This window comes from Gouania willdenowi, chromosome 19 (genome assembly GCF_900634775.1).
Source record: "Gouania willdenowi chromosome 19, fGouWil2.1, whole genome shotgun sequence".
In the NCBI taxonomy this organism is placed as follows: Eukaryota; Metazoa; Chordata; class Actinopteri; order Blenniiformes; family Gobiesocidae; genus Gouania; species Gouania willdenowi.
The window spans coordinates 6,633,245-6,658,028 of NC_041062.1; the positions used below are offsets into that span (position 1 = coordinate 6,633,245).

The 24,784-nt window shown below is 37.6% G+C and overlaps 1 protein-coding gene across 1 annotated transcript in view; it reads left to right on the forward strand.

The window, feature by feature from the left end:
- The first annotated feature begins 1,575 nt into the window (after positions 1–1,575).
- The window catches only part of adam12a (ADAM metallopeptidase domain 12a), a 130,044-nt gene continuing 106,835 nt past the window's right edge, over positions 1,576–24,784 (forward strand). Inside the window, exon 1 of the mRNA XM_028476005.1 lies at positions 1,576–1,730. Within this exon, the coding sequence (XP_028331806.1) occupies positions 1,619–1,730 (112 nt within the window). The 5' untranslated portion in view covers positions 1,576–1,618. The remainder of the gene's footprint in view (positions 1,731–24,784) is intronic.

Consider the following 24,784-nt stretch of genomic DNA (forward strand, 5'->3'; position numbering starts at 1 on the left):
TTAAAAAAGTAAAAGAAAAAATATATTAACACAAGAACAAGGATTAAATACAAATAATCAGAATACAGTGGGGCAAAAAAAGGTATTTTGCAGCCACCCATTGTGCAAGTTGTCCCATTTATAATGACGAGGTCTGTAATTTTCATCATAGGTACAACTGTGACAGACACAATGTGAAAAAAAATATCCAGGAAATCACATGTGATTTTTAAATAATTCTTTTGTAAATTCTTGTGTGAAATGAGTATTTGGCAACTACAAAGGAGCAAGAATTCTGTCTCTCACAGACCTGTTACTTATTTTTGAAGAAGCTTTTCTATCCTCCACTTGTTTAGAACTTATCTGTATAAAAGACACCTGTCTACACCTTTAAATATATGTGAAAAAACAAATGATACAAAATATTGTGTAATTTTATGTATTTACAGTGTCGTTTTGTATATTTTGAGTTGTTTTGTATGTTTTTCAGTTGTTTTTGTTTATATATGTAGTCGTCGTTTGTTTTTAGTGACAATTGTATATTTGTGTTGACCTTTTGTGCATTTCTCTAAATTTTGTATGTTTGGGAATAGTCATTTTGTGTATTTTCATTGTGTCTTTATGCATTTTCCCAATATTTTGTGAGTTCTTGCAGTCCATTTTGGGGTACGCCACAAAGCATAACTTTGCTCTAACTTCCAGGATTTAATCAGTGTGTGCTGTCCCACGAAGCTCGATAACGTCTTACGGAGCTAAATCACCATGGTAACTTAGGCTGAACGACAAACCTGGTCAGCGCCAGGTTTTGTTCTGGCTAGGATCTTAGCCAGTAAGAAAGCCCCGCCTCCTGACCAATCAGTTCTCTTATAAAACGACCTTGTTGGTGCAGTAAATACGTCTACTTGAATAGAAAAACGTGTGTGCTGTAATAAAGGGAAACTGTTTGCGCTGTCTGTTTATCATCCCATCCAATGGATTAATATCAGACATAATCTGACGCTTTTACGCATCCACAGTTAGCGATTCGCTGCCAGCGTTCCCTCCTGGTGCGCTGCACTAACACTGTTGCTTATCACTATCATCATGGATTTAAATCAATTAAATAATAATAACTATTACCACTGGTGTTAAACTAATATCAGTAATATATTGCATGCAAAACAAATAAAATAAATCCATCTTTTATTTTGAAATCCTAGATTGGTAGAGTTCCTGTGTTGGTCGCTAGCTTGACGCACCATCGTGGTTTTTTAGGACCTGGCGGAGCTTTATGAGCACATGGTTCTTCCTCTCCTTCTAACAACTCTTCATCAGCAGCTGCTCTTCTTCAGTGTCTCATCACCACAGCTGCTGCTCCTCCGCGTTCTAAACACACCTCACTTTTACTCCATTAGGAGGTTTTTATTTGATTTGATTTTGAATGGACGGAGCGCGTGGAGGAGGGCTGGAATCAGCTGTCACCGGGGTCTCGAGCTCGTGGACTACCTGATATCACATTTCAGGAAGTCTTCAATCCTCTTGCCTCTCCTTTTTTTTTTTTTTTTTTTGTTGTTGAAATTGCGTGGAGGCTGCGTGTGCGTGTGCGTGCTGGAGGATGCTCGAGCCTCAGTGAAAACAATAGCGCGCGCGCTCCAGCACCATGAAGCCCGGGAGCTGGAGGCTGAACTTGTGGCTTTGGACAGTCACAGCACTTCAGACTCTTTCTGTCTTTATGTCACAATGTGACAGAGTGTTACCAAGACCTGCTGAAGGTAAGAACAGCTCACAGCATCACTGGGACAGCACCATGTGTCAAACTCGTGGCCCGGGGGCCAACTCTGGCCCTTTGGACACAGAAAATATGGTTCACTGTATCAATGAAACTCAACAATATTTGCAGTTGCCCATAGTTTTCCTGGCATTTTTATATGTATATATACAAGAAGAGCTCACAACACTGCAGGTTCACAGCACCACTTATAAAATGCTCTCCTGAGGTATTTTTGGGGGTTAGAACTCATGCATTCATGTCATTGTGCGCTTTTGTTCACATCTCCAACACATGTTCATACAGTCTGTATGCAAACGTATTAATACAGCTCGCTTTTATTATTCCCTCCATCTGTTCTGTATATATAGAGGGTTTTCAAGGTGCGTCATCAAACCGTAAGTCGCCATATTGGAGATATTTAGCAGGTAAACAAAGCAGCTTCCCAACGTCAAACGAAAAGAAATGGTGAATTATTGCCGTGTTTTTGGCGATACCAAGTAGGGCCGGGACAATGCCTCCGACACAATCGATGACGTTGACGCAAAAAATATGTTGACGCGAAATATGCGCGCCGATGCGTTGTCTGACCAAAACAAAGATGGCGGCGCCGGTGAATAACTAACGCGAGTGGTGCGCGACGTGCGGACCGCCGCACTGGAAAGATTTAGCATCTGGGACGCATCTATTCATTGACTTTGTATTTAATCTGGACGTACGGACATTTCGAGACGCATCCGGTGTGAACGCAGCATTACAGTCTGTGACGCGATCTCAACAGGAAACAACAGCGACCCCAACTTACAATGTATTACATAGACAGCACAAGGTGGGTGTGTGTGTGTGTGTGTGTTTGTTTATTTGTTTAGCGTGAATAAATGTTTCCTTTTGTCTTAATTTTGCCTTTGCGTGATTACAGCATTGGAATCAGTTTATTTAAAATGATCTTGTACAAACTGTATTGTTTTGATGCCATAATTTGTCTTAAGACACCATGCATTGTCAATTTTTCGTTTGAATCAAGAATCGGCTAAAACGAGAATCGATTTTGAATCTAATCGAATCGTGAGACACCCAAACATTTCTACTAAAACTGTAGAAACGTTAATGAAACCTGTGTTTGAGATCTGTGGGAATTGTTCATCTATAAAATCTCAGAAGACGTCTTTATACGTTGCTTTTTGTGTGATTGTCTCACATTTTTATTGCATTGCTTGGGGCTGAAGCTGGTGACATGTGAGTGACCATCAGCGTGCAGAGCTGGAGGTGAGGTCCATCCTGGAGACACTGCTCTTACTGTTTGAAGCCACGGCCACACACAGCAACACTAGCATGGACACATGTTTAAAACTGGGATAAAACTGTTTGGAAGCTCCTCATTTATTCATCAGAAGTTCATCATCATCATCAGTTAGCGTATCTTTCCCATGGGCTCAGAGTTGTTGAAAATGGCCAATTCATTTGTGGCTAAGATGATGTGCCGTGGTGGGTAATTGTCCCAATTTGGGGTAATTTAGTCTGATTGAGATTGATAGTTTGAGGCCAACGTCTGAACAAGTTCCCCATTGAAAGACACTTGAACACATCGTCAGCGCTTACATCAATTAATCGGTTTTTTTTTTCCAAATGCTAAATAGTCCCTTAGTTATGATGATGAAAAGGTTCATTTAGAGAAGACATGGTCAACTGGCAGCCCAACAACAAACATGTACAACAATGACGGGTAAATATACCAAAACGACGACAAGAATACACAAAATGACTCCCAAAACACACAAAAAAACTTAGAAAAATATACAAAATGACAAACAAAATACACAGAATGGCTTCAATAACAGCCAAAATTACAAAAAAAGATACACGCAAGGACAGGAAAATATACTAAACAACAACAAAAATACACAAAATGACTCCCAAAAACAAAAAATGACAAGAATACACAAATATACAAAATGACAGGAAAATATACCAATCAAAAAAAAAAATGCCAAAATAATAATTACACAAAAATCCCAGAAAAATATATAAAATGACACATAACTACTCCCAAAATGCACAAAATTATGACAAAAATAACAAAATAGCACATAATGAATCCAATAACAAACAAAATGACAAAAATAATACACACAAGGACAGGAAAATACATCACCGACAACAAATATACACAAAATGACAACAAGAATACACAAAAAAACCAAGAAAATATACAAAATTGCAACAAAAACGCTATCATATGTTCTAAAACACAGAGAAATACACACAATTGCTCCAATAACACATGAAATGACAAAAAATAAGCAAAATGACAGGAAAACATACCAAACTTAATAAAAGTACACAAAATTACTCCTAAAAACAAATAAAACATCAACAAAAATATATAGAAATAACCAAAAATATACATTATTATTTAAAAAACACATAAATACTTTGTTCTATATGGCATTAATGCTAAGATTGGTCATTATTATAAATGCTGAAATGAAAGAATAAAACATTCACCTTTTTGTGGCCCTTCACTGTAATTAAAGTTGCAAATTTTGTATTTGGAGAGTGTGTGCTGATTGATAAGTTCTATTATTTGCTTCTGTCACTAAAGCAGATTGTTTATTTCTGGATGCTCTGTGTGAACACGAGTAAAACGCTCACATCTTTGAAGTAATTCTCAAAAATGAATTAATCTTCTTAGTTGCTGCTCTGCTTTGTGTAATCTAATAAATATTAGACGTTCTCTCTCTCTGTGGAGCTCATACTGAGTCTCTCTCTCCCTGTGCACATTTTAGAATCTATTGCTGAGAAGAAACAATCGAGCTGTTCAGTCACCAGTGATGTCATATTTGTTTGAATATTTCATCTTTTTGTGTCTCTTTGATCCTCCGTGTCTGTCTGAGGCTTGTTTCTGTCCAGCTCTGTGATCGTTGGTAAACTATTTCCTCACATGTTGGACACGCGTGGTGTTTGCCAACATTTCCTGGCCCAGCCAACGGAACGGAACAGAACACAGAACTCTGTCCGCCTGCATGTGCTGCACCCTCAGACAAATGAAAGTTGAGCTGTGGATATATTTTTGGACCCTGGGGGAAAAAAAAAAAAACTCAGCGTAGTCCCTCAGAGAGACATTATCACCACGATGTGACTCATCTGAAGTCAGTGTCATTCAGTATCTTGTCAGTCTGAATGGAGTCTGATCTTCCAGATGAGTTGCCTGGGATATTTTGACTGAGGACTAGGGCTGGGTGATATGAACCAAAACCAGGGTTCCCACAGATCCTTAAAAAGTCTTAAAAGGCATAAAATTCATGAATCTAAAAATAAGGCCTTAATTAGGGGTGAGAACTTCTGGCTACTAGGGATGTAACGATTCACTCAACTCCCGATTCGATTCTCTCACGATTTATTTTACAAAATGGGACTGGAGACAAATGATGATTGAAAAATATTCCTTTATTTTTTTGGGGGGAAAACTAGAAAATACTGTACTATTTTCCTTTTATTTTTCATTGTCAAAAGAATTCCTTGATAAATTATTCAAAACAATGCAATTTAACTAAAAATAAATCCTGAATGAAATAAATAAAGGAATAATAAACGAATAACTATCTCCAACAGTGATTTCTATAAACAAAAAATAGGGTCTTTCTTACCAGTGACACCATTATAGTGCAATATTCCAGTAAACGATATATTGGTTCCTTCAACAAACAGTGACAACATTACTGTGAAGACCTTCCTGCACATTTTAGTGAAAAAGCAGAAAAGGTTTAAAAAAAAAAAAATCGATACTTACCGGGAGCATATCGATAATCGATCGTGTGGAAAAATATCCCGATATATCGCCGTATTGAGATATCGTCACACTCCTAGCCTTAATTGTCATTAAAATGTCTTAAATCAATCTTTCAAAAGTCTTAGATTTGAACACACAGTAAGTATGTTTTTTTTAAATTGTAATTAGTCTGTCATTTCAAAATAAATGGTAACATTCTTTTAAAGTAAAATAAAATAATTTACCCCCATATTTTTAATGCTTTCTAAAGGTGTCCCAATCAGAAATTGACTGCATGATAAGACGATGATATAAGTGCTCTGATAAAATCTTCCGCTCCAGCACTTCTATCCACAGATGACTGTGGTTCACACTCCAACAAAGTAACCTACTGTTCTCTGGTTGAGTAACATCACTTGATCAAACCTTTTCTAACATTCCACACTACAAAATAAGTAATAAAAGTATGTATGATTCATGCTGATATCGTATCGAATCAATATCGGTATCGGCCGATACGCAAGGCTTCAATATTGGTATCTTATCTGAAGTGAAAAAGTTGTATCGGGACATCCCTAATGCTTTCATTTGTTAATCTTTCTCTCTCTCTCTCAAGTACCCCCTGTAGTACCATCGCGTACCCCCATTTGAGAAACACTGATATAGGCGATATTGTCATTTTTTATGTCGCCAAAATTTGATATATCTTGATTTGAATGTCGATATATTGCCCAGCCCTACTAAGGAGGTTGCTAAGAAGCATTGGCCCCAATGTGAGCTTCTGCTAAGAAGCATTGGCCCCAATGTGAGCTTCAGCATCAACACAGACAGTTGCTATAATCCGTAGGGGGGATATTTATACTTGGTTGTACTCAAGTTCCTCGTCCCACATGTGTTGCAACAATTTCTTTAAATCTGCATTGGACTTATTCGACCCCCCCCCACTCCCGCCGCCGCTGCCGCCCCTCCTCTTCTCAACAAATGTTTGAAGGACAAGTTGAAACCTGATCTGGCTCGTCTGGACTCTCTCAACACACTTTCACACCCAGACAGGTCAGAGTTGAGATCAGCAAAAGCTCTCATCAAGCGTCCTCCCTTCTTCCCTCCCGTCTGCTCAGAGCGTCCATGTTGAAGCAACTTTAGAATTTACATCATCAGTTTCTCACACCAACATAGAAAAGTTTTGACTTGTTGGTCTGCTTAATTTTAAGCATTATTTTCTGGTTTCATCAGTTGGAAAAACTTTTATTTTGTTGTTTTTAGTGCTGGGCAACGATTTAAAGATTTAATCGCGATTAATTGCAGTGTTGTGAGCAAAATTCAATAATGTAAAATGTAGTGTATTGCACATTTTTGTTTGCAAAGTACTGCTGTATGAAGTGCAACAACATTTGGCCTAAACACTTAACACAAACAAATAAGGTGCTTATTAAGAGCAAAATCCCCTTTACACAGTAGTACAACATAATATACCCCCAGAGAACAGAGCCAGTATCAACCGTCTGAGTAACAGCAACATTTTTAAATCAGAAACATTTTTTATTTTATTCGGGAGCAGCACAAACAGGCTATATTCAGTAGCAAGTGTCCATGTAAAGAGTGAGATGAAGTGGCTGACCACACAAAAAAAAGTACAAAGCTGCAATTTCCTGTGCAGGGGACTTTTTAGTCTTTGAAGTCCGTGTTGTACTAGATTTTATTTGGAGAATCTGAGTGAAAACAAATCAATAAAAAAGATTACTTTACAACGTTACATTTTCTTGCTCACTGTAGGGATTTAGGGTATCCGATTCCACTATCAATACTGCTTTTTGATTCGATTCCTTACCGATTCTCTTATTGATTCTCATTGGGTGAGGGAATTAAATGTTTTCACTGGATAATAATATATACATTATTATTGTTATTATTACAACATATGACACATTTTGGCTACAAACATTTGAGAATATTTACAGTGCTCCTTTTGAACTTGAACAACGTGATCTAAAACTAATTCAGACATAAAACAAATAATTATTCTGTAAAAAAGACCATATTAACCAAAAGTACAGCTACACTTATGTATTTAAATGGTAAAGCTTTAGTTTAGCCTTTGTTTACATTTCTATAAATGGACCTTCAGAGACGCCGTCCCCGTTGTTAATTGTGACATCAGCCATGTGTGTGAACCAGTGTGAAAGAGCAAACTAAAGACAACGATCAGTACCAGTCCGTCTCCCGTGTCTGATTACTTGTTTTATAGTGTTTGTTGTACAGCACTTTGAGCAGTTGTAGCTGTTTTTAAATGTGCTATATAGATAAAGTTGACATTGACATTGACATGAGGATAGAAACAGGCACCAAGGTGTGTGTTATTGTGGAAGTTTGTTGTTTTCAGAAGAAATGTCAGTGCAAGAAGCAACTTTAGCGCGAGTGTACAGAACCTGGAAGTGAGTAGCGTAGCAACAGAGATGCTACAAACACAGCACGGAGGACAGTACAGCTGCGGGCGGAGGCGGCGGATTCTCCGCATTGGACAGCAAACAACTATATGGTGGAAGGAGTTTCACTTGGTGCTAGCATAAACACACAATATACAGGACCTGGGGGAGTTTATTGTTACATATTTGCAACGTAAGAGGAACCGATAAGCGGAATTTAAATACAAGCAAACAGTTCCTAGGAATTGGATTACTGGGAGCCGGTTCTCAGAAAGAACCGGTTTTCGATTCCCATCCCTACTCATCTGAACCAGTGAGAGCAACCGTTGGTGCATGTTGTAACGCTGTCACTTTTATAGTCAACAATTTTCCATACAACTCGTGTATTCTTCTCGTGATGGTGCGCCTTGAGGGAGGCTTGTACCTGCCGTCATTCATTGCGATCCTAAGAACGTTCCTCAGACCAACATCTACAACGGTACTTATCGGCCTGCAGTTCATAGCTATCCACTTTGCCGTTAGATTGTCTTACTTTTGATGCATCCAATGTGGACTGCCGAAGCCTCTGTTCGCTGTTTGTTTAAGTGGGTGATTGGTAGCGTCAACGGTGTGTATTGCATTTAAGTGATACTTAGGACTTGAAGTACTCCGCTAATGAGAAAATTGAGCTTTGCAGTAGCTACAATTAATGCTAGTTTCATCCAAATGGCCGTCTGGAAGTGATTTAAAATTAAAATGTAAGAGCTCGGTACCTTTCTTTTTGTTTCTGTCCCCCGAGTTATTTTCTGTTCCTTCTCTTCATCATGTAACATAACAACATCTGACCCAATGAGCAACTGCCTTTCAAAATAAAATAATAATTAAAAAACAGCGTTAATGTGTGATAAAATAATTTAAGGCGTTAATGCTATAATAATGCGTTAACTTGCCCAGCATTAGTTGGTTTATATGATGATATAAAAACATTCAAATGCCAATCAGTAATAGACCAGATTACTACTCATAGTCCAGATCAAACATGTCTTGTTTTATAAGCGGGGAACAAAGGTTTCAGACTGAAACACTTAGAAGAGCATTCAATCTTCTGTATACACATTATGATGTATTTATAGTCACATGCAGGGTCGAGCCCGACCAATTAATCAGGATGATTTTAGCTAATGCAGATTAATCGACATGCCAATTAATCTGTTGAGAAGTGCACTAGTTCATTGTTTACAGTTACATTTTGCCTTTTTATTATTTATCCATATTCACTGTTTCCGACTTGAGCAACTTTATTTTTTAATTATTTTTTTTACGTTGTATTCCAAAAATACACAATGCACAAGTTTCCCTTTTCTTATCTATCAGTGGCTTTACAGTCCTTATGCTAAAATAGTAGTGTTTAACTTCTACTTCTTATCATTAGATGTTGTGTTTGTGTTCTTGTTTAATATATTGGCCGATATACAGTATTGGTCATCGGCAAATAGGGATGTATATTGATCGATTTGTTTTTTTTATCAATTCCCAGATAGGCTGAAAAACAAGTAGTACATGAGTACAGAAAAGAATACAACCTTGTTTATTAATATAAATCTTAATTATTCAGCGCTGAGAATAAACAATACTCAAATGAGTCCACAAGTCAAGTGGCTATTGGCCTAGGATAATAAATCATTTTTATCATTATCACACAACGTTAGTAAGTACATTTTATTCATATAGCACCTTCCATAGATAGAAATCACAATGCGCTTTACAGTAAAAACACAGTGCTTCACAAAACTGAATAAACAGTGATTTACAAAGATACAATACAAGACAGTCCTTCAAAATAAGGAAAAAGAAAACACAATGTTAAACCAAGTTAATAAAAGAGGGTAATTAAAAGCTTGTCTGTATAAAAGTGTCTTTAGCTGCATTTTAAAGGAATCAATGGAGTTAGTGCGGCGTAGAGCCAGCGGCAGAGAGTTGTTTAATTTTATCTACTGTGCTAGTGCTAGCACTGGTGCTGCTAAGTGCGTCAAAGACACGGCATTGCTTGAGTATAGTGCTGTGTTGTGTGGCCAAATGTTTGCAGGAATTACAGGTGACGATCCCCGAGGTGTCGTCCTTTTTTGTAGAATGCAGCAGCTCAGCTCACCTCTGCTCTGCAGCAGCTTGTGTGTGTGACGTCATTACAAGTGGGGTACGTTTGTTTACAGTGGCGGCGCAGCCCGGGAAGAATCAATAGCAGAATCATGAAGGGTTTTTGTTAGCGATTCCAAAGAATCATTTGATTAAGAACCGGTTCCCAAACGAAACCGGATAACGATGTGCATCCCTATCGGCAAACACACCAAATATCGGCTTTTTAAGAACCCCCGATATTGGTATCGACCCTAAACATCCCATATCGGTTTAATTCAATCCCACATCTTTTTTTTACAACTTGGATTTTCTAAACAATCCTAGTTGTAAAAAAAAATGTCAAAGATATTAGTAACTCCAAGAACTTGTACTTCAGAAGTCGTGAATTTTGTTGCCATTTTTTATTTTTTATTTTGTTTTAGGAAATATTTTAGAGTAATTGCAGTAGTTTTTTTTTTTTTTGTTTTTTTGTTTTTTAAAGGACAAACTATAAGCAGTAAGAAATTACTGTAATTAAATTAAACTGATTTACATAATCCTGCTTTGACGGGTCTTGGGTTTGATTCCCCTGGTGTTCCTCTAACGTTATCTCATGTTGTGGTTTTGTCCACTGTTGTGTTCATTATTTTTGCATGGAAATGATGTAGGCTATAGTTTTTTTCAAAAGTCAGTGGACTTTGGATGTAACAACTTTTTCCAAGTTAATTAATTTTTCATACTTGGTTCAGACATCCACAACTTTTACTTGTTCATGTATTTTTTTTTCTTGCATGGATAGAAAAGATTCAGATCCGATCTCTATAGGGAGAAATACCAGCGAACCAGGACTTCATTCTCTTGGTGCAGACGCTCGTTCGTTGCATTTTTTTCTGCGTTGCGAGTCACGTTGAAGAAGGAATCTGGGATGGATCCCTCTACAGTGGTGTTTTATGAAGGAAAGGGTTCTTCCTGAAAGCACATATTGGCCCAGTAGTGTATATTTGTTCTGTTAGATGAAAACTATGGTGTGAAGTGAATACCATAGTGTGAAGGGAGAGGAATTGATCAGAAAGGTTATTATTACCAAGCAAATGTGGTTCTGGTAGATTTAAAGATGTGAGAATTTAATAACCATGAGGAGAATGACAGAATGAAAACCTTCTTAAAGCTTGTCATCGTGACATGTTGTGACAGAAAAGTACATGAATTCAGGGCTTAGCTGTCCTCAGCACTCCTGTATTGAATTACTGGGAAACCTAAATTAAATCAGTGGTTTTAGTTCCACCCATTCTCTGGCATGTCAAAGTTTCAGCGGTAAAAAGGTGTAACATGTTAGAGATGGATTTTAACATCTTTAAAAAAAAAAAAAAAAAAGATGTTAAAGTGAATTGTTGAAATGAGCGCTAAAGATTTCACAGACGTGAGACTATTTGAAGTTTCAGATAAACACGCTGCGCTTTAGGTGCAGAAGGGAAACATGCCCCAGTTTTAGTAGATTTCATCCATCGTGGCAGCCGTCATCTTCCACTGAGATTTAAAACATAATTTTATGTCTCAGCTACAGATAATCTTATCTCTCTGCCTGACACTCAGCATCAGGGCACGTTTCGTTCTCCCCCTCCCCCCCCCCTCCTGCCATCAGAAGAAAGAGTTTACAACATGAGCTCTAGTGTAACAGTAACAAGACGGATCACCTCCAACCTGGGTGAGCTTTGACAAATTCTCCCAAGTTCTGCTGGAGTTAGTCACTGCGTCTGTCTGTGGATGGTGGCCAAGGCTGACTGTGATGTATTTTTTACTTGAGTAAGCGCCAGCAGCACATTTCAGTTGCAAAGGAAGTTTTGAGTTAAAGCCTTGACCAACGTTGGCTCGTTAAAAGTTTCGTTTTGGTTGTTTTCCAACCCTTTCTTGAGATAAATTCTGCAAGAGCTGGACTGAAATGACCGTGACACATGCAAATTTAACCGAGCACAGAGAACAAAAGATGCATGTATCTCGTCTTTTAAATGCACGCTTTTACATGCATAGCTTTTCTGTGTCTGTTTTGGGTAATGAAAAGAAGTTAGATTATAGGAAATCTGTTGAAGCGGTAATATCGCTATATAGAATTTTGACCAGATTTGTGCCAACTAGAGGTGCAATTTGCATTCTTCCAGAAGTCGACATATGGCCTATACCGGTATGACTGATGCTGCGTTAAATCCGACTAAAATACGGTTGAAACGTTATAGGATTTGTTTGCTTGGATAGTCCGCCTCGTTTGGATGGTGTGAGCACACAAACAAAGTTTAGAGAGTCACAAACAGGCAAATTCTAGAGTGGATGTTTTTGCTGGTCTCGGAGTCTTTCCAATGGAAGCCTATAGCGCCGTGAACACAACCACTTTCAGAGCGGATCAAACACAGGACATATTGGCGATAACATAGAGCACGCTGTATTGTGGGTGATCAGGGCGCACAACACAGGGCTTTAAAACGAGAAAAAGCAAGGCATCTTGTTGCTGATCCGTTGTTGAATGTTGTGGACAAACGAAGAAGGCAGAAGTTTCTTAGCACTTTTAAGTGCTTGCTTTGACCCATTGTTGAGAGCCTCTTCTTTGGGTTTCTGTTTCTCTGCCCAGAGAAGTCTCTACTCAGGTAACAGCGACCTCAACTGGTCCACAGTTGGGGGCGGAGCTCAATGCGGCATGCTATTGTGCTGTGTGATTCTTATACACTTAAAAATAATCAACCTCAAAATAAATAAATCATGCCATATAAATAATTTCATGTTACATAATTTTTTAGGCATACAAAATAGATATGGGTAAGGGTTAGGGTGAGGGTTAGAGTTAGAGTAAGTCTGAACGCGATTGGTTTATTGAATGTTGAGTGCCACCCCTTAAGTTGAGCGCCGCCCCGAACTGCAGGCTGTAGTTAGGGGCTTCTCGTTTGGAGCGGATCAGAAGTTGTCTGAACGCAAACCAAGCCAAACCAAGGTGATGAAATTGTCAACTGTCCTCCACCCATTCAGACCAAGTCCAGGATTAAACTGGTGTGGAAGCACCCATAGCCATTCAGAGAGATTTTTCGTACTTTTACTTGCACCATCGCGGTAGAGCGGGGTGTTTACCGATGAATGACATTTGTAAGAAGAGATTTGTCAGTGGAAATGTGAGCTTGAGTAGCCCTTTCACTTTTAGATAATGTAAAAAATATATATATACTGTTGATTTAATGGAACCACTCTGTTGGAGGTAGCGTCACATCATCAAACATGCATCGATCTCAAACCTTTTATTTCTTTGGCTTTTGAGTGGTTTAAAATGACTGTACCCATAATTACACTGGAGCTTTAAATGGAATTCATCGTAGCAGCCAAAGAAAAATAGGATTTGAACAGCATTATGGAGATGTGACCTTCATCGCTAAGAGTACATGCCAGGTAGAAAGAGCTATTCACACAGTAAGAGGCGGAGGAAGGGTGTCTAACGTTGTCACCCAGCCGAGGGCACATCTTTCTCAGACAACGTTTACCTCCCGCTGGGCCAAGGGGAGTTTTTTGCTGCTCGTTCATTCATTCCCCTCATAGTAATTATGTGCTAAAGGGTAGTGGGAAGGTAGATGTGTTGGATGGAGTCCAAAAAAGAGCTGTGTACCAGTAGAGGGAGCCCAGTTTGAAAATGAGCTTCGGGAATGAATCCGCCATAAAAATAGAACATTTAACAACTCCCACTGTGTTGCCTTCTGTCACGCAACTGATCAGGTTTAATTAACGGAGCCCGTTAGCATCATGTGTCCTAATATGGCTCCTGTGTGCGTTGACATAACGTCCCCAAGGTTGGGTTCAATGTTTCCAATGGACTCAAGCCAAGATTACTGAGCATTTTTCACCTTTACTGTGCAGTCCTTGAAAACTTTCAACATATCGCACCTAACAAGGCAAAGATTAGGCAATGTGGCAGTTTAAATGTCGGGAAAAAATATGGTACCTTTTAGTGCAGTGTCAGGAAGGAATGAACACAAAAGGTCATCGGTACGTACTGATTACTGGTAATTCTTCAGAGATGTGTTTAAGTTTTAATAGAAACCCATTTAAAATACTCACTAATCCCTTAAACTGATTTTGATAAAATGGTACTGTGCACCAGCTGCGATATTTAGCGCAAAAAATAGAGAAATCAGAAAAGTTGGTCTAATCATAGGTCTAATAATCCATCAGGTCTAAATAACTACTGTAACATTGAGAAGTTAGTCCGATTTTTGTGGAACAACATGAAAGCATTGATCCCACACTTTAAATTAAGTCAAATTCGAATATAAAATAGGGTTTGACCCTGTGCTAAAAGGTTGCGTCTTCGTCAAAAGCAAGAACTATTTGTTCAAACTTTTTTAAATGGAGAAATTTTACAGTTTTTCAATAGCATACTAACAAATAACATGACTTATGCACGACTTTTGTCAACAAAACCTGATTATAGCGGATAAATTGTAGGATATTCTCCTTTATCGTCTTTAATAAGTGGCCATATTCACAGAAAATAATAATACTACCCCTGATAGCTCAATATTTTTTCTGCCTTTCCTTTTTATGAACAAGTTACAGATTTTGTGGTTTGCCAATTCTTTCCAGAATGAACACACACACCCAGTACAGACACAATTACTTAAATGGTTCTTAAAGAAACTAGGTGAAACCTACAAATGTTCAACATGCAAACACCCAATAGTAACTATAAGTTTTACTATACACTAATGCCCATTGGAATGTTTGGTGCTTATATCTAATATTTGGTTACTTATCACTCATGTTTGAGTGTCTGATTTAAAGTCTTTTAACTTCTTACAGTAATTAATCCTTAAAAATAATCAAACTGACACTGATAATCAACATTAATTGCAATCTTTTAAAAAGTAAAGTTAAAGTTACATTTTTTTCCTAAGTAATTTATTAGGTAACATCTGGTTGATGACTCTTCCTCACAATACATTCTCAATCAGTCATTAACCAAGTGCCATTCTCTTTGAATTAGCATAATTTGCTTCGTCTAAATGGAGATAAATTAAGTCCATGATATCGCTGTCAATCACCCATTACCTCCTGAGCAACAGCCATAAACATTACAAAGTTTTCCCCTATTGGGCTGACGTCAGCACGGACTATTCTCTTGCCAACTTTGCTGCATCACTTCTGACGTTCAGTGCATGTGGACACGAGCTGTTGATGCAGAGAAAGAGGTCATTTTTATTACATTTTCTTGATGAAAACCACATGGTCATATGAATATGAGAGACTGGTATTATCTGTTTTTCATGTTGTTTCATTGTCCAACTTGAATCCAGCCAATTTCTTTTGAATCTCTTTAATTATTTCAATCTGTTCCAATTTCTGTATTTGTACATGTTTGTGAAAACAAGTGATCTAAATGTAGTACGTATCCAAAGCAAGTATGAAAATGGAGATTAACGCCCTTGCTTGTTCCTGAGTGAATATTGAAAGCAATATTTAGGAAACTGCACATCGTGGAATTTAGGAACAGTGTTAATTTTGTTGACTAAAAATTATCGTCATAGTTTTCGACAACTAGATTTTGTTAGGTGACAATAACTAGACTGTCTAATTAAAAAAAAAAAACAAAACAAAAAAAAACATGTTTACAAAACATTAATATTTTTGTTGACGAAATCTAATCAGAACTCATGTGCTCATGTGGTCTTACGCATTTATCACATCAAATCTGTCAAACATCAATACCATCCAATACCAGGTTGATCAATTATAATTGGATCTTAAAAAAATTCTTGAACTCTTACGGTGCGTTCACACCGAACGCGACTACAGTTGATTAAATCGCCCATGATGAGTCGCTTTGACATAGTCCCGCTTTTTGCTCGCTTCATCTACCCTAGTGACGCAGGGAGGGCGCCTCTGACCACCATGACGACCAACATTTATGCACAATTCATACCCATTCATACGAGGCAATGTGGGTAAAGTGCCTTGCCCAACGACAATGACTTGGATAGAGCGGGATTCAAAACCCCAAACCCTTTAGTTATAGTCGCCCCTAAGCTCAAAATTTTCAAATTTGAGTGCCTTCCATTTACTCAGATCGTGCAATTGAGTCGCTGAGATTGTGTAAGTTGCGTCGCTTGAAGTTAGGTCACTTGACGTTGCGTCATTTACATTGATTTTGAATGTAATCTTGTCGCCAGAGTCGGGTGAACACACCTTTACACTTTATATTAGCGATATACTGTATAGAGATTTAAGATATATCGAGTTTTCTATTTTGGGGATATGAAAAATTGGAATATTGCTGATATCAAAATATATATATATATATATATATATATATATATATTATATTTAATAGTTTATTTTGTTTTAAAATACTTGTTTTAGGAGTAACTGCTTTCACTACTTCTAAGAACATCATGAAAAGCAGAGTCAGATGGATTTCTGAGTGCATCCTAAACAAGCCACACTACAGAACTCACTCACACGTGCTGTCCCTTAGAGGAAAAAAATCCAAAAGTGACACATATTGTGCATCTGTCTGTTAATAGGTGTGTCTGTAACATTTTGCATCAGCAAATTTAACCCAGAAATTGACTTTCTGGTCACACTTCATTTGAAATAAAATGATCACGATTTATATGGTATCTCACTAATTTGAGAAAAAACATAGAGTTTTGGTTCATATCGCCCAGCCCTAACTTAAACTAGACTATAACTGGCTACATTTTGACTAAAACTACATTGTAATATAACTTATGATCGACTAAAACTGAATTGAAAATTGCTGTCAAAATTAACACTGCACTGGAAATAGTGAAAAACAGATTTTCCAACAACAAACAACTTTCAAAGCCCCGTACAGCTGCTTGTGATATCTACTGCCAACTGTTGACTTAACGCAGAAACATATACATACTCTGACGTCATGACGTAACACATCTTTGATCTAACGTGTAAAACTTAGTGGATGATTTCTTACGGTATACACCAGTGTACTAACACTGTTCTGGATGGTAGAGAATTGGCGTAGAAATGACATTGTGGCGTTGTCCTTGTGTGCGTTTCTTGGGTCAGTCACTGGACTGAGACATTGCTGTCATCTGGAGCGCTCTTTATTGATGTGTGCGTGTGCGTGTGCGTGTGTGCTCCATCGCTGTGACGACACTGTAGTGTGTAAGAGACGAGAGAGAGAGAGACTGGGGGCATCATTAAATAAGCAGATGAAAAGAAGAACTGCACCCTATTTGTGAGGAAGAAGTGAAGATTACTACTTTGAATACTTTATTGCTGGTTGCTGTCAAGGAGAGACGTGTGCTTTGCTTTGAGGAAGCAGGCACTGGGGTTTAATGAAGACTGACAGTTGTTGATTCATTTCAGTGGAGGAGGGGGAGTGAGGAAGGAAGGGATGAGGAGGAGGAGGAGGAGGAGGAAGAGCTGTGAAGGGACAAAAACAAAAGACACCTTGAAGTTTGAAGGGCAAAGAATGTTGTGTGATGAATTTACACGGATCCGCCATGACTTAATCTTCACCTACTGCAGGTGAATGGGGTCGATTAGCTCTGTTAGCTTTGTTAAGAGCAGTGATGGGCAACTTTTCACAAAAATGTGTTTGTCTGATCCAAGGGCCACATTATCAACATTCATGTCAGCATTTAGAATAATGACCATGGTTTTTTGTGGTTTTTTTTTGTATTTTGTTGCCTTTCGTTGTTGTATATTCTTGTTTTTGTGTGTTTTTTCTGTGATTTTGTGTTTTTTGGAGTCATTTTTTGTTTTTTTTATTGTAGTTTTGTTTGTTTTTGTTGCCATTTTTTGTGGTCATTTTACTAGTCTGTATTGTTTTCTATCTTTTTGGAGTCATTTTGTGTGTTTTTCTGTCATGCATGTTTTTGGGGTCATTTTATGTTTTCTTATTGTAGTTTTTTTGTGTTTTTGTTGCCAATCTGTGTGTTTTTATGATAATTTTTGCAAATTGTTGTTTTTTATCCTTTTGGAGACATTTTGTGTACGTTTGTTGTCATTTTGTGTGTTTTTATGTCATTTATGTTTTCTCATTGTAGTTTTGTGTGTTAATGGAGTCATTATGTGTGTTTTGGATTTACTCTGTGCACAACATTTGACCGAGGGATGCACATGGCTATTGGGCACGAGTTGCCCATGTCTGTGTTAGTGTCAGAAAGGAATATGTTGCTACAAAAGCAAGTGTAGTTCCCCCTGATTGTGTGTTCCAATCAGGGGGAAATGGGCATTGATAATGATTTGGGCAAGGTGGAACAAACTTTGTGAGCTGTGAAGGAAAAAAAGGGGAGAATCAGCAATATGTTGAGGTGCAAACAAGGCTCATTGATGCAAGAGTTAGGCAGCGATTTGTCACGAGTGGTTGCTCAAGCAAACACAATGAACGTCAATTAGTTTATTCAGAATTGAATGGCATACTAGGAAGCGTTTAGCAACAGTCAATACAGATGGCTGTGCTGTGCATTATCATTTAGCTGGTGATTGGAAGCAAATATCCCATTTAAAGTGCAAGTTGTTGGTTGTTCGTGTTTAATTAACACATTTCTTCTGTGTGTTTGTCATTTTCATTGTAAACACCGGTTCATGCTGAATTTGTGAATGCAACGGATTATATAAAAAAAACCCTTATATATATATATATATATTGCCGATTTTAAATCTTTTTTCTTTTTTTCAACATTTTTCCAATTGTATTTTTTACAGTTACGTGGACGTGTGTTTTGTACTGTTGGAGACATTGTTCAGTACTACTGGGTGTGTTGACCAGCTCTTGTACCTACATAAAAACCTTGAAAATTGTGCCACTTCCGCACCTCCACTCTGGTAATAATAATAATAATAATAATAATAATAATAATAATATGTTTTGAAGCAAATAGATTTGACTGAATTTGTCCTCTGAATGGTAAATGGTAAATGGACTTGATTTTATATAGTGCTTTATCGCCACACTGAAGCAGTCTCAAAGCGCTTTACATATCAGCTCATTCACCCAATCACTCTCACATTCACACACCAGTGGGACAGGACTGCCATGCAAGGTGCTAGTCGACCACTGGGAGCAACTTAGGGTTCAGTGTCTTGCCCAAGGACACTTCGACACATAGTCAGGTACTGGGATCGAACCCTCAACCTCTCGATCAGAAGACGACCCACTACCACCTGAGCCACGGTCGCCCGTGAATGATCAATATCTTCTGATGAACATATACATCAGCTTGATTTTTTTATCTCTACGTTTGATTTTGATATTAACTGGGTAGAATATCGCAATACATTCTGATAATATTGTATCGCGATGCGTATCGTATTGCAACATCCTTGCCAATACTCATCCCTACAAGTTGAACTTTTGTTTCTACAACAGATTCTGATTCTGTTAAGTTTTTAAATTCTTGAAACTTACCACATACATCTATTAAAGTGCCCACTATGTGTGCAAAAAATAAAAGCGTAATCAACTTCCAGCTGTAATGCATTGAGGAGTGAGGTAGTTTAACAAGGTGACCAGGGCGTTTATATGCTATGCATACTGTATGTTGGCGCAATTAAATGTTTTTTTTTTTGTTAAAAAAAACATGGACATTTTTTGAATTGTGGTGAAATATTGTGATATATCGGTAAATCAATTTCTTTTACACCCTTACTCCTAATGTGTTACCACTGTTCATTCTATGTATGAACAGAAGTGGCTGTACAACATGTTTTTCTTTGTCATACCGCTACGTTAAGGTCAAATTTATTACGATGTTCACTCATTCGCCTCCGTATCACGTTTCTTTGACCTGCAGACATTCAGTCCCCTTTTTTCCACACATACAAACACTGTCCTAGTCCTCCTGCGCTTTCACTTTATTGAGGCCATATAAATCCCACAAGTTCTCCTTGTTTTCACTGGGGCTTAAAGAGTGTTAATCACTGCCAGAAACGATGTTTTAATAAGACCTTTGTCCTTTATTGAACATATAAATAAAGGCTGTGGGACTTTATCACACACTTTAGGCTCCTGGTGTGTATCAAACAAAAGCCACTTAGACTGCACCATCATTGTGCCCTGATTTGATATGATTTGATACCAAACGTCTCATTTGTATGCGGGAAATAAAGCCCATTGCACAGTGCATTAGCGTAATGGTTATACACATTATCTTACTTTTAGCTTTGTTTGTTTTGACTGATTTATTTTTTTCACGTAGTGTTTACTTCCAACTTGTTTTGCATTATTGTGTGACAATGGGTGTCTATTATGGTTAAATACAGGGGTTCTCAACCTTGGCATCAGGACGCAAGACACTGGAAGGGGGTCACCAGATGTCTTCAAGAAACAGAATATTTTTTAAATAATTTGAGAATTAGAATTTACCTTTTTTCTGCAACTGCACCAAACCTGTCATATTTTAACCCATTTTCAGCAATATTTCTTGCCATATTTTTGCTCCTTTTAATGCATTTTTTGCTACATTACTCCCATTTCTGCCACTTCTCCATCAAATTTCAATGCCTTTTCTGTGCTTTACTGAGCTTTATATCTCAATATATGCAATATTGTCATTTTCCATATCACTAAACGAGAAAGCTCGATATATCTTGAATTTCAAAATGTTGCCCAGCCCTATTATAAAACCTTTCCAACAGTTTTCCCACCTAATGTCACATATGTTGACCCATTATTGTCACTTTTAACCATATTTCATGCTTATTTTTGCCACTTTAACCACGTTATGCCCATTATTTGCCAGTTTAAACAAATTTTTCCGACTTTGTTCTGCCATTTTTAAGCCAATAGTAACACTTTGAACCGTTTTTACCACTTTTTCTGAAGATAGAAAACTGAGCTAATCACAGGGAAAATGTGATAGTGTTTAATTCCAGATTTTCAAGGCTCAGAAAATGAGGAAGTTTGAATATAGATTTGAGCTTTTGTTGTCGAGCGTTTCTTCTGTTTTTTTTTTTGTCCTCATTGTTGAAAGCCTTACTCAGGAGCTAACGTGCGCTAATATCCCTGGCATTTCCACCTTCACCAGATGATGCAGCGGTTTTATGTGACTAATGAGGGCGAAAGGCTTCTCCCACTGTTGTGTGTGTGTGTGTGTGTGTGTGTTGCTGTCATTGTCTGAGCCTGCTTCTCGTCAGAAGGTTAGCAGTGGATGAGAACTGCTGAGCTAGTAACTTGTGACTCTCCTATCAGCTGGAACGACTCAGTGATGAACTTCACTTCTGGTTTCCTCAGAGATTAACCAGCACAAAGCTCAGCTGGGGAGCGCCGCGTCTGAATGGGGTTATTAACGTCTGACAATGTGCTGCGTTGGTGATTTGGATCAGATGGCGCTGAATTGGACAACTAAAGGAAACAAAACGAATAAAAAATGCTTGTAAAAATAATTGGTATGAGTTTATTTTGACACCTGAAATTAACCAATGACCTGTAAAAAGTGTTGAAGGTCCTCCAGAGATGTAATCATTACCTCCTTTGTTTGTATGTGAAAGTATTGGCTTTTGACTAGGGCTGGGCGATATGGACCAAGACTATTTTTTTTCTCAAAATGGTGATATACTCCAGTTATTTCCCTTTGGAAAGTTTTTAATGTAGAAAATTCCTCCTTGAAATGTTTTGTTTAACTGTATTAAGGCTGATATTTATGTTTGATTATGATAGTTATTTGAAATTACTACCAATTCCCGGTCAATTCCAAGAAATAATTACCATGAAGTTTATATTTTTTAAAGTTGCAAAAAATTCCAGAGCTTAAGTTCTCGTGGAAATTTTCCGCCCCTTTGCAATCCTACTCCAAAGTAAATGTCAAAGGTTAAAATTGCCGCTCGCAAGATTGTTTTTGCTTCGATTACAAACGTCTGGTTTGTCTACAAATGGTCATGTGACTTGGACTTTGGGATTCGGAGTCACGTAGAATAATGCGAAGATGTTTGAAGTTACGTCTGATATGTTAAAAAAGGTTTTTACTTTCCTGAAAATAAGTAAATAAAAATAAATGTCGATATAGAATATAAATCCTGATATTTTTAACTCATTTCGCCTTTAACTAAGCCTTGCTGGAAAGACAATTCTGGGTTACATTTGCTGATTAAAAATGCCACACAAACACATTTATTAACACATTTCTTCACAATATGTGACACTTATGACTTTTTCTCCTATAAGGGACAGCACATGTGAGTGAGTTCTTAGGTGTGGCTTGTTTAGGGGAAGGTCTGGGTTAGGAATCCATCTGTGCTGGTCGATATGGACCATAATACATATCCCAATATTTTTTTCTCAAAATGTCGATATACGATATTGATATTTTTAACTCAATAACCCAGAAAGACAATTCTGGGTTACATTTGCTGATGTAAAATGCCACACAGGCACATTTATTAACACATTTCTACACAATATGTGTCACTTTCTCTTCTAAGGGACAGCATGTGTGAGTGAGTGAGTTCGATAAATCTACCGGAGCTTTTCATGCTGTTCTGAGAAGTAGGTAAAATAGCAACGAGTATTTTAATACAAAATAAGTTATAAAATAAAGATATATTGATATAAGCAATATTGTAATTTTCATCGCCAAAACAGAAATCTCGATATATCTTGAATCTCGATATATTGCCCAGCCCTACTCTCACAAGTGGTTGAAAAACCCTTGCCATAAATCAGAGTTGGGCAACTATATCACAGCGGGGGCCACAAAAATTTGATTGTATCTGGTCCGAGTGCCACATTATCAATATTTGTTTGTTATTTTTTGTTCTTGTTGTAATTTTGTGTATTTTTCTGTCATTTCCTGTATTTATGTTGTCGATTTGTGCATTTTTGGGGTCACTTTCTGTAGTTTTGTTGCTGTTTTCTGTATTTTCTTGTCATTTTGTGTAGTTTTGGCAGTTATTTTGTGTTATGTTGGGCTTTATATTCCTTCCAACTTCTTGAAATACAATATTCTTGGGATTTATTTGGGGGCTGCACAAAATTAGACTAAGGGCCACATGTGGCCTATGTCTGCCATAAATGATGGAGTAACTGATATTAGTCCAATGATATACAACCATTCTCCCAAATCTGTTAGCGTGCTGTTGGGAGACGCCGGATGAAGCATCACTGCGAGACAAAAACAATTCAAGCAAACATTTGATTTAGAATGTTTGACTACACTTGGGAAAATCAATATTGAGTTTGAAGATGAACACGTTCTTAAATAACTGGCAAAGCACTGCATTTTTAAGTGGTGTAGTAGTCCCTCGGTGACTCGGTTAACACTGTCGGAACAGTGGGAAAGAAGATAAAAGCTTGTTGGGGAACAATGCCCCAAAGCCACGTCTAATCCCTACACTGCATCCTGGACTCCAGCCTCGTGTTCCGAGTTATCGCAGCAACAGCAGCAACCCCTTGCTCCTCTTTGCTCAAAACTCACCATTCCTCAAGAACTACAGGGGATTTGTGCAGCTTGAGTGGCAGAGGGGGAGTTTATGGTGTTGCCACGGGCTAAACGTTCTCTGAGCTTGATGTTTAAAGGGTGCTATTTAGTGGAGTTGTATTCACGACGTCGTCTTGGCAGAGGAGACAGGCTTCATTCTACTGATAGCCTATAAAAAAGAAAGTGAACATATGCTTGAATTGTAGGAGCAATGGCATTTTGGAAGCTTGAATGATTGCAGGCTTTGAAAAACAAACACACTCGGAGTGTTTGTTTTTTGAGCTGTGACACAAAGATCTCAGAATAAAAACCACTTCGGAAACTGTTCATCTTGATCAGGTTTAAATATTTTATTCACATGGTAGTTTATTGTTGTGTACAATATATGGGTGTACTATCCTATGTTAGCATTTGTTTTTCGTCTTATACTGTGTTGCTGCAAATGTGAATTTCCCCTCTGGGGATCAATAAAGGTGTATTCTGTTCTATTCCAAGAAAAAAGTGATTCGGCGATGTATCGCAATATGATTGTGCGATTATCGTATCGATTCAAAAAAAATTCAAAATCAATATTCTTTATCATGGTTTTTAAACAAAAAACTATTTAATTGCTCTAATGTAAACGCCCGGTTACTCGGTGTCAGTGAACGCACCATAAGACCTTGTTAGACTACCTCACTCCTCAATGCATTTTATCTTTGAAGTTGATTGCACTTGTTACTTTTTATTATATTTTACATATATAATTAATTTAAGGACTTAACAGAATCAGAATCTTGGTTTTGATATTAGTACTTGAATTACAGTTACTGTTTACTTGTTCTTGCATTTTGTACTTGTAAAGGTGAAATTTGTAATTATTGATATTGCGATATATCGTATTGGGGTATATTGTATCGTGACATGCAAATCGTGAATCGTCTCGTCAGATTCATAGCAATATGATGGTATAAGTAAAAGTTTTCCAAATTTTGCCAGATCGCATTTTGCCTTGTCACTATTGACATTTTGAACACCTGTAAGCCAATATAACGTCGGTAAATCATGACACACTTTCCCACAATTATTATTGCTCAACCGAAGAATGCGTAGCTTTCACAGATATCAGAAACTTGAACAATATAAAGGTAAGTTTGGTCATTAATAGTCTCTCCCTGTATTTATATTAAATGAGTAAGAACATTAAAACAGTTTAAACAACACTATTCCTGAAAATAGAAAACATTTGGACATTGTAAAAAAGTGTGCCACCCTTAAATGTGCAGCAATTGACTCCATTCTTGGTAACAGATGCTAATAAAGGGTGCTTATTTTCACACCTGTTAGTGTGGTAGATTACATA